This window comes from Asparagus officinalis, chromosome 5 (genome assembly GCF_001876935.1).
Source record: "Asparagus officinalis chromosome 5, Aspof.V1, whole genome shotgun sequence".
NCBI classification, from domain to species: Eukaryota; Viridiplantae; Streptophyta; class Magnoliopsida; order Asparagales; family Asparagaceae; genus Asparagus; species Asparagus officinalis.
The window spans coordinates 112,313,643-112,325,011 of record NC_033798.1 but is presented as its reverse complement, the minus strand read 5'-3'; the positions used below and the strand labels follow the sequence as shown (position 1 = coordinate 112,325,011).

Below are 11,369 nucleotides of genomic sequence, written 5' to 3'. Positions count from 1 at the left end.
AAAATTCGTTCCTAGAATGCAAAAATAGAGATAAAAATCACATCTTTTCCTCAAAAAACAAATAAAAATTATACCTTTTGCTCATAGCCACCAGGGCGGTGCCAACAAGGAGGATCGAACTTGATCCCCCTCATCGCGGCGACCTCCAGAATATCCATGTTCTCCAAGCTCATATTGGGTTCTCTGAACATCATGGCGAGCAGTTCCAAATAATTCGTTAGGGTTAGGGTTTCCATTGTTTCGTCGTTGTTTGGGGGCGGGGGGTCGAAGGGGCCCATCATTTTGTCGTACTGGAAATGAGAGTGAGAGTGAGAGAGATATGAGAGAGAGGAGGAAGAAGGAGAAGATCTGGAAAAGAAGAGGCGTATTTTGGGTTTTTTTGGAATTTATTTTCTTGGAAATTGTAATAAGGGCTGAATCACAAAGAATTTTTATGTTTGTGGCTAATACACATTAGAAAAAGTATAGGGGATGAGACACATCAAGTTTTCAATTTTGGGGCATTGAAGCAAATTTTCCTTTTTTTAAATAAAGTTTAATTAAATTATTTTAAGTGTATAAGCATCTATATAGTGGGACAATATGATTTTCTAGCTCAAAGTAAAAAAAGAGAGAGACCTCATTAGTGCAAAAAAGTTAAGAAAACGCTACAAAATTTACTATAAAAGTTGGTACTACTTTTATATTAGGATAAATTTTCAAAACCAACCCATTTAGAAACTTAATTGCAAAAAACGACCGGTTTTTAAGTTATTTGTCAAAATCGACTCAGTTTCAGCCAACTGGCTGAAACTGGCTAAATCTGGGTCGATTTTAGTAAAAAAAATTACAAAACTTCACGGGACTTGAAGTCCCGTGAAGTTTCGTAACTTTTTGTATCAATATCGATCTAGTTTTAACCAAGTGGCTGAAACTGGGTCGATTTTGATAACTAAGTTGCAAATATGTTGTTTTTTGTAATTAAATTTCTGAATAGGTTGGTTTTGAAAGTTTTTCCTTTATATTAAGAAACATAAAAATCGTAAAGTCTAAGTAATTCATAATTTCTTTTTTATAATTTAAATATTAAAAAAATCTTTTTTTTCACGTATAGTAGCACAAAAATAATATACCTCTCGTGTACGGTTATCTGCTCAGAAATTCCCCTGGGTATTTTTTTTTATAATAAAAAGGTTTTCTCCAGTGTTTTCCCGTTGAGGCTAGTTAGTATATACTTGCAACGCGGACATCTCTTCCGTTGTCTACAAGGAATCAGACCATCGACGTCGCTTATCGCTCACCGACATTATATACAGCAACTTTTGATCTTCTTATTTTTCGATCGATCGATCCGTTGATATTTCATAATTTCAATCGCTCATCGATTCAGCAAGAAAAAAGTTAGGGTATCGGCATGGATTTCGAGTTTCGGATGGCACGTGAGAAGCTGGAGAGGGAGCAGAGGGAGAGGAAGGAGAGGGCCAAGGCGAAGCTCGAGAGGGAGAGGAAAGCCAAGGCCGAGGCCGATCGCCGGCGAGAAGCTATCGAGGCCACGCAGCGAGCCAGGAGAATCGAGGCCGCCGACGCCCTTCTCAAGGTCAGATTACGATTTTCTGAACCTTTTGAATTAGGGTTGAAAATTACGGGAACCCTAATTTAGTTGTGATTAGATTATTTAGATTTTTGGAAATTCCCCCATGATTTGCTCTTGAGTTGTGATCAACCCTAGAAACATAGAGCCTTCATGTACGAGGTCAAAGAAAATTTCCTAGTTACGCAGCTTAACTTTAATGCGCTTTGAGAGCACATGAAGTTCTTACTCTTGAAGAGGGTCTTCGCCAAGGGGCAGACTGGGAACCATAGGGCTAAAGGGAACCTGTTTGTGCCAAGATTGCTTCAAAGTTCCCTGCTCAAATTTTTACCTTGAAATCAATTTCATTTAGGCTGCGTTTGGATTCGAGATTTGATTTCAAATTCCAGAATTGAATTCTAAAATTTGAAATCCAGAATTTTAAATTCAATTCCTTCGTTGGGGAAACATCCAAATTTGAATTCTAGAATTCAATTTGAAATTCACGTTTGGCAAACTTTAGAATTTCAATTTTAAAAATTTCAATTGAGTTTGCCAACTAGTAGAATTCTAATTTCTGAACTAAATTTGTAGCTCTAAGATAATTTAGAAATAAGTTACTCAAATTACATAAGGTTTGCATTGAAATTGGTGGAAATAAATGCCTCAAATAGTATATCACATATCCAACTAACTTGACATATCGATAAAATACCTTAAAATCTGAAATGCAGTAATGTCAATAGATGACCTAATAATCACCATAAAAATAATCAAAATCATTCATCAATAAAACTTTGTAAACTCATCCACCGTTAACCAAAACAATAAGAAAAGTAGAAACTTCAAATATTGCATATAACAATTCAACAAACTAGAGATCCAAAATATCCAACAAGTACAAACCAACAAAACTTAATATTTCGCCTTTACATATTGTCATTCTTAAGTTGCTCTCGCACTAGTTTCTTTAAGACTTTTTACATCTGATTCAATTGAAAGTTTCTTTCTAATGCTTATACACTTTCACTTTGTTTTTCTTTTGTAGTTTTTTCACCTCGGTTCAGAAAGTCTTGCTTTGCGACTTCTTGAATCACCTGAAACAATAACAAGAAGACCAAATCAACTCCATTCTTAAAGACCGTGCATACTTGTAACATAAAAGAAATCATGTTCTATTCCTATTGCTAGGAATCACATTCTTAAATAAAACTGATGAACAACATGTGGAGAGTTCAATTTAAGCCAGGATGATGGAAGCCATGTTTCCATACAAAATGCTTGTACTAGAAAAACAATGCAACCAATAGGTATCTACTGCCAAGCTTTTCTAACAGATATGGTGCTAACCGAGGGTGTATATCTGAAGAAAAACGATCAGGAAAAACAGTTTACGACCTTGAAGATCTATTTCACATGTTTAAAACCATTGAATGATAACCTACGACCCATCACAAATAAACTGATCAGATGCATGAGGTCATGGAGTAATCTTGTGCTTATGCTTAATGCCTTCCTTCTCCCTCATATCTATGACATTAGTACTAATAGGCTTCCAAGTGCTCCTAAAAAATAGCTATCTAAGCAGTAAGCAGGCTTCAAATCATTTGCCTTCTTGCTGTAAACTATTAAATACTCACAAAGGTCTTCAAATCCTTATTATGCATCATTGAGCACTTTGCATCATCTGAGAGCAAGATTTTAGATAAATGTTTATTAATGTATAGTTCTAGTAGTTATACCCAAGTCTAATATGCATGCATAATCTATATTCACATACAGACATGGCATATTCATGTCTGTGCAAAAGGATTTGATGGCAGTGCGTATATCACCTACATATATCCATTCCATGTATGCTCCAAAAATGGGCAACTTCAAGCACGTGCATTGCTGTACAAGAACATCATTTTTGTTGTGTTCATAAGCACCAACCTCATAAACACACTTAATGCAACACCTGGACAGTGTTAATGTGAAGGCATTTCATGTGCATGCATCTGCCAAATGCACACGGTCTTAGGTTTCATGTGAGCATAAAAAATGCTCCATTAACATAACATGCATATGCTTTTTCAAATGGCTTTGAGAAGCTACAACACCATAACCTAAGCAAGTGCATTTTCTCAGTAAAGTCACCTCAGGATGTGAACATTGATACGTTTAGCTTGTGACTTGCTTCATTGTTTTACATGTTGCACTTGCCTATGTCGTTGCAACAACAAAACAGATTTTCTACAAACTAAGAACATATTGCACAAAATGAAGAAAATGTTAACATTCCATTGTCCACTGAATGACGACAAAAAAAGCTATACATGAAATGTCCATACGCAAGAGACAAATATGATATCTCAGTGATCTCATCACCATAACCGTTCTCGAATTGAGATAATGGCACAAAATGTGCAAACAAACAACAACATCCACATTAAATAAGGCTTAGTACAAAGAAAACACAAAGTCCTCGTCCTTCATAATGCAACATCAAGATTTATCTATTTTTACTTCAAGGTCTAAATGCAGAGGTTATAAAACATTAATCTTCATGAAAGGACTTAAACAGCCCAAGTTCAAAGTTCAAATCCCACTGGACACATTTAATATGTGATTTATAAACACAAAAAGGATTCGCCTATGTCTCAGTTAGTCAGTTTCCTTTATTACTGAAACTAAACTACATTTCTAGCTTAATCATCCAAACAAACAATAAACAAGCAGATAAATCTCTCAAATCCATCACCAAAATCATCTATTATAACAAGTTGCAAGTTTTTCCAAAAAACGAACAATGAAATCTCACTATCCATAAGTCTTAGCAATAACCAAAACAACCCTACATCTAAAACTCTCAAGATTCAAACAGACATTTTAAATAAAAAGCCCTAAACAGATGACAAACAATGAAAAAAATAACCTTTTTAGCTCCTGCGACCGCCGACGAACCCACCGTGTCCAGGCGGCCTGGCGCGCCGCCCCATCCCGATACTCGCGAGCATCTCCATCGTTTCCTTGTCGACCTCGATCCGCTTGACCTTGATCTCCGACACGTTGGGGACGAAGTCCATTCTCTGCTCGCGCTCCTCCTCCCGCAGCTTGAGCGAGATCCAATGAGGAATTAGGGCTCGATCGAGAGGTAGATTGACCAGTGTCACTGAGCATCGCGATCAACGCTCTGCTGAAAAGAGATTAGGGCTTGTCAAAGAAATCAACAATCGATCGAGAGAGAGCAAGAGAGAGAGAGAGAGATCAGATCTAGGGTTTCATCAGAGAGAAAGATCGGAGAGATCACAAGTTGAGAGAGGGAGATCGAGAGCGGACCGCGAGTTTGAGAGAGATCGAGAGCGGATCGCGAGCTCAAAAACAAGATGGGAATTCAAAATGACACCTCCGTAGTTGTTATTTATAATTCCGTGTTCATTATAGAGTTAAAAGCCCAAAGGAGTTGGGCCAATTGCAGAAATTGAATTTTTTTTGAATCCAAATACTGAATTTAGCTCAAATTCATAATTTGAAATGAAATACTGGTTACCAAACATGCTCTTAAGAATATTCATACACATTAATTGGTATTAATTACGATAGGACCATGGTTAGCAATTTTTTTTGGGTTGGGCGTAGGAGAAGGCGAGATGACTGGTTGGAGAATGGACTCTACTTGCCCAATGGTCATCAGAATCATCCCTTGCTTAAATGAATCACATCTTATTCAAGTTTGTTTATCTTTTCAAATAGACTTTCAAAAATCAGGCAATGAACAGGAGGTGAGATAATGCTTTTGGATGCTCACTTACAATTGTAAAAATCATAGTTTTAGATGCTAAGACATCAAAAAAAAATTTAGTAAATTGTTTCATCGCTAACTATGATTGGGGGCCAAAGGTGAGAGAGTTTACCATGGTCACACTCTCATTTTGTTTCTTATATGCTCACTTACAATTTAAACTAGTGATAATCATAGTTCTAGATGTGAAGACGTCAACGTAGTTTTTTTAGTGAACATACTTCTGTTGCTAGCTATGATTAGGGGCCGAATGTGAGATAGTTTACCAAGGTTACACTCTTGTTCTGTTTCTTATATATTCTACCTGACCATAATCTCATCTCTAGCTTTTATGTATGTTGCAGGCAGAACAGGAAAAGGAAGCCAATCTGCTTCTTGGAAAAGGAGTTGTGTTTTCTCGAACTCTTGAAGCTGTTCCTTATGATGGATATGGAGACAAAATCAAATTACCAGCTTCTTGCTTCACTGAATTGTCTGATCAGGGAGCCTTGGATAAAGGACCCATGTATTTCAGACTCTCAAGGACTGATATGACCGTTTCTTCAGAATCTGATGCCAATGTAAAGCAAGAGCCAGGAACAACACATTCAGGAGTTTTGGAATTCACTGCAAGAGAAGGCTCTGTGGAACTACCTCCACATGTATGGAGTAACCTATTTTCTAACGATGTTGTTGATGTTCCTTTAGTTGAGGTATGTTATTGTAGCTTGCCAAAAGGAACTTATGCAAAACTTCAACCAGAAGGGATGGGTTTTTCTGACCTTCCAAATCATAAGGCTGTACTTGAAACAACTCTCCGCAAGCATGCCACTCTCTCACAAGGTGATATTATCACGGTTAGTTATGGAGAGTTGTTGTACAAGTTGAGGGTTCTAGAGCTAAAACCAGCCACCAGCGTTTCTGTTCTTGAAACGGATGTTGAAGTTGATGTCGTGGGGTCGGATTCTGTATTGGACAGTATCAAGAATCAGCATGTGCTCACGCCACTTGTTCTTGGAAAAGTTGAATCAGGAACTGTAGAGGAAGGGTTGTTCAACTATTACAAGTTCTCTATAGAAGATAACATCAGTCAGGTAATTACATCTGGGTCGATGAATATTGAGGTGAAGGTTGAGGCAGACACAGATGATGGTGATACTGATATTTATATATCTAGGCACCCGCTGGTCTTCCCAACCCAACATCGTCATGAATGGTCATCACATGAGATGGGTTCAAAGGTCTTGATACTTGATCAGAAGGATGCAGAGGTTGCTGGCACCTACAGCATTGGAGTCTTTGGTTTCAAGGGATTGACCAAATATCACATAACTGTGGCCCTCAAGGATAATAATCCTCATAGAGTCGGAGAAAATACTAAGACTTCATCACAAGTTGTGGATTCCATAGAATGTCAAAACTGCAAGCGTTTTATCTCTAGGTCAAGCATCATGATTCACGAAGCATATTGTTGGAGGCACAATGTCCTTTGTAAATATGATGGCTGTGGAGTTGTTCTCAGGAAGGAAGAAGCAGGGAACCATGCACATTGTACTAAATGTGGAAAAGCCTTTCAACAGGCAGAGATGGAGAAGCACATGAAGGTGTTTCATGAGCCCCTTCATTGTCCATGCGGAGTGGTACTTGAGAAGGAAGAAATGGTAAGAAACTTTGCTTGCTTTACTCTGTGATATTCTAAGTTCGTTTTCCTTTGATCCTTTCTGTTAATGTAGGTGATAAAAGAAAACCAATTTTCAATTGCTATTCTCTTTTTTATAAACGAGGATGTTTGGTGAATTGAAAGTATCAAAGTTACTTTTTTGACAATTTTCTTTCACATCCATATTGGCATGCAAGTGAACTATAATGTTTGTTTGCAAAAACAATTTATTATTGAAGGTTCAAAAGTGAAGATGATGTAGCAATCCTTTTATTAATAAATATGAAGTCATTTAATTACAAGCGGTGCCCACTGTTTCACTTTGATGTGAGTTCAACAAATTTTTACATGGGGTCAAAATGCACTTAATTTTATGCGGCAACTTTCTTGCATTTCATTTTCACAATCATTTGCATGCAAACAAACACGTGAAGTGTTAAAAAAGAGTCACTTCAAGTAGGAACCATGCTTGTGAGATTTTTATAGACTTGGTGCATGTCATTCTGCTTGTCAGGTATTATACCCTTGATCTGTAAGATACGTACCTTTATTAAATTTATCCAAGATACAACTTCCTGGTGCCAGAAATATGGTTCTCACTAACAGAAATAATTACTTGTTACGTTTTAATTATTGTTTGAAACCTTATTGCGTTGTGTTTTCCCTACCTATTGAAACATATCCTCAGAACTGATTATTTTGATAATGGCTACTTAGCTTATAATGGCTACTTAACTTTTTGCTGAACTTTGTCAAATTTCATTTTATATAGTCTTGCAACTTCATCAGATTTCTTCATATTGTGCTGTAAGTTCGTCAAATTACATTATAAATTGTTGCAACTTTGTCAAATTTCAATACATTCTGTTATAACTATAATCAGGCATTTTGGTCTCTGGAATGTGTTTACATATATCTTCTCCTTTAATTCTAGTCACACCATTGTTAGTGGTGGCTTATCTCATTACTGTGTTCATCTTTTAATAGTATTTACATATTAACATGGCATGTCAAACTGCTAGTTTCATCCTTCAATTTTATAAACATTCATATCAATTTGTTGTGCTTAGAGCCTTAGGCTATAGGGACATTCCCAATTAGATGGGGGTTGTTGCCCTCCTATGGGTTAAAATAATTGTTTTATGTTGTTGTGTAATGTAGATGAGACTGGTCTCATGCTTTATGTATTAGTTTTAGAGTGGTTAAAATAATTGTTTTTATGTTATTGTGTAATGTAGATGAGACTGCTCTCATGCTTTATTTATTAGTTTTAGAGTGCATGCTATAGTTCATGTACTGTGTATAACATCAGCCAAAATTTCCTGCTTGCAGGTGCAACACCAGTCCACTAGTTGTCCACTGCGGTTGATTATGTGCAGGTTCTGTGGAGACATGGTTCACGCTGGAAGTGCACCGGTTGATGCTCGTGACCGTCTGAGAGGGTTATCAGAACATGAGAGCATCTGCGGATCAAGAACAGCACCGTGCGACTCATGCGGTCGCTCTGTCATGCTCAAGGAAATGGACATCCATGTCATTGCCGTGCATCAAAAAAGCTGATCTATCCAAAAGTTTGATTTATTTCTTGAACTTGTTCTTTTCCCTGGAAATGCGACGTGGGTTCTGGTTCTGCACAGCAATAGGAATATGTCTGTGCTTTCCATGTGTTTGACTATGACTTGAGTTGGGCTTGTGTATTTGATGACTATCACTACAAATATTGTTTGCAAATGTGATGGGATGATAATTTAAGTCATGGTGGACTTTAGGGGTTTTTATTAGCTGTGGTCGAATTTCGTATAAGATTCTTTACCATTTTGTTGGCTTTTTTCGTCAAGACCGATTCGTGTTTGCTATACATTTCTGCTTGCAGAGGTGGGACAAAGGACCGAGGCAGCTTGGAGAAGTTGTCATACCATATCTAGTCTCTCTTTTGCCGTGTGGCATGTACGTCAAAGACATTTGTTACTTTCTTACATATGATTAAATTTATATACGTCAAAGGCATTTGTTACTTCCTTACATATGATTAAATTTATATACGCAACACTGCACATAATAAGAGAAAGGGGCTGCATTATTTGAAGAATGGCCTGTTTGGCTATTGCAGTTATAGTTTGTAAGTGACGATAATGACTCGTATAATATATAGTTTGCTTCGTTGAGTATGAGAGCGCTGATGGCATCGGCTGTGTACTGTGCGGTGTTGATGCCTAGGTGAGCAGCGTGGGCTACTGCGGCAGTGATTTGCACCTGCAGTTGCGCAACCGTCTTAATGCTGGTTATGGATGACACTGGCGTTTTTGGCGTTGGCGGTCATGAGGAAGACAGTAAACGAAGAAGCAGATGAAGCTGATTGATACGAAAAGCAAAACTATCCGACTCTTCTTGTGTAACCTCACTATGTATCTCCGGTACGTGATGCCGTCGCACAATGTGAATCTCAATGGAAGAAAACGGTTCCCAATAAACGAAACTATAATTAAGGGAGTTGATATTATAATAGTTGTCATGGGAATTCAAATTCTCTTTTTAGCATCACAGAAGCTGTCCTCATTAATCACATGTAAGTTCAAAATCTGTCGTCATTAATCTCATGGAAGTTCAGCAGTCAGAGCTACAACAACGCAAAACCTGTCATCATTCATCACGTAGAAGGTCAACAGTCAGATCTATAAGAACGCAAAATTATCAGAAAATCCGCATATATTAGGGTGATATATACCATTTGCGTGCAGGTAGACGCCGCGTTGTGCTTCTTAATTTATTTTTGAGTATGATCTGAGTTGGGCTTTTGTATTTGATGCGTCTCAGTACAAATATTGTTAGCAAATGCGATGGGATGACATATACAATTTTATTCAAATTGCGGGTTTTACTGTTTTAGGTGTTTTTATTCCTCGTGTGAATTTGCTATAAGATTCTTTTACCATTCTGTGAACTCTTTTTTCCCCCGGTCGATAACACTAGCAAACATTCTATATTTTAGGGTGAAAATTTTGTGTAACATAATGGCATTTGCCGGGAAATGTGAATTACTTGTGATGGTGATGATTTAGGTTTTGATTTCAATGTTTACGGCACAATATTGCAATTTGTATTGGTCTTCAACTTATGCCTATAAACATGAAGAACTTCATTAGATAGAAGGATCACAAGGGGTCACAGATTACACCAGAAACTACAAGACAAAATCTACGGAGGTTTTAAAACGGCGGAGTCCTGAAGAACTTGCCTCAAACCTACTTCACCTTAGTGTTAGGTCGAAATGCCAATTTAGGCTCACAGGGAGATAATTCTTCATTGGGAGATAAATTCTTCATTGGGAGATAAATTCTTCGTTGAGTTCCTCCCCTTCAACATTTTCCTCCTCTGCGTCAGCGCAATTCTCCAAAGCGTTTTCTCCACCGATCAACTCCTAGTAGTCACGAAATCGTGCAGACCGTCGTCAATTGTAATTGACATGAAACTCTACAATCTTGGCCTTCACATAATCCTGAAGCTCCTCCTTGACTCCCTCCCCCGAAGCGGAACTGCAGCATATGTCTACCCCGTACCCCCTGACCTCACGGTGTCCACCATTGCAAATATAATACCCGTGCCATACATAGGAAGATGGCAGATTATTTTTGAGATTTTTTTTTAGGAGGTGGTTCTGATAAGATTTGTATTCGACCTGCACCGGAGCTGCATCTTTAGGGTCATCCCGAACCTTCGACTTTTTTAGGCAGTTTAATCTTGGGAAAATTTGCAAAATAGTCCGTTTTTGCTAATTATTTAGCAAAATAGACCGTTTTGCTAAATAATTAGCAAAATAGACCTCTTTTGGTCAAAAAGAGGTCTATTTTGCAAAACAACTCAGAAAACATACGGGACTAGTAGTCCCGTATGTTTTAATCACGGATTAGTGAACTCAGAAAATTTCACAAAACATTGAGATGAACTCAGAAAACATACGGGACTACTAGTCCCGTATGTTTTCTGAGTCACTAATCCGTGATTAAGTTGGTTCTAAACATACGGGACTAGTAGTCCCTTATGTTTTCTGAGTCTTATTTTTCAAAATCGACCTCTTTTTTTTTCAAAAAAGGTCTATTTTGCTAATTATTTAGCAAAACGGTCTATTTTGCTAAATAATTAGCAAAAACGGACTATTTTGCAAATTTTCCCTTTAATCTTCCTATGAGCACCAGCAGCCTCATCCTGCGCAGCACGAGTATGCAGCCATTTGCAGAAGTTGATGAAACCACAGACGTCAATGCTAACTGGCAGGCCGCAAACCCCACTGGTAATTGCCGTCAATGTCACCAACAGCACGATCTTTGAGTGCGTTGAAGGGACGGACCATTTTCAAGAAAATTTTGGTGGTGAGCCCGAGAGTGTCTGTTGATGGCTAC

General features: G+C 37.8%; 1 protein-coding gene across 1 annotated transcript; it reads left to right on the top strand.

Moving 5' to 3' along the window:
- Positions 1,213–8,809, top strand: LOC109840724. The gene is made up of 3 exons (XM_020409464.1): positions 1,213–1,576; positions 5,678–6,973; positions 8,305–8,809. The coding sequence occupies exons 1-3, from the start codon at positions 1,394–1,396 to the stop codon at positions 8,530–8,532; spliced, it is 1,707 nt and encodes a 568-aa protein (XP_020265053.1). The 5' UTR covers positions 1,213–1,393; the 3' UTR covers positions 8,533–8,809.

Bases quoted from the DNA above. Each gene is read 5' to 3' on its own strand.
- LOC109840724 (XM_020409464.1), top strand. From the start codon at position 1,394: ATGGATTTCGAGTTTCGGATGGCACGTGAGAAGCTGGAGAGGGAGCAG. The intron at 1,577-5,677 runs GTCAGATTACGA...TGTATGTTGCAG, and splicing joins CCGCCGACGCCCTTCTCAAG to GCAGAACAGGAAAAGGAAGC. The intron at 6,974-8,304 runs GTAAGAAACTTT...TCCTGCTTGCAG, and splicing joins TACTTGAGAAGGAAGAAATG to GTGCAACACCAGTCCACTAG.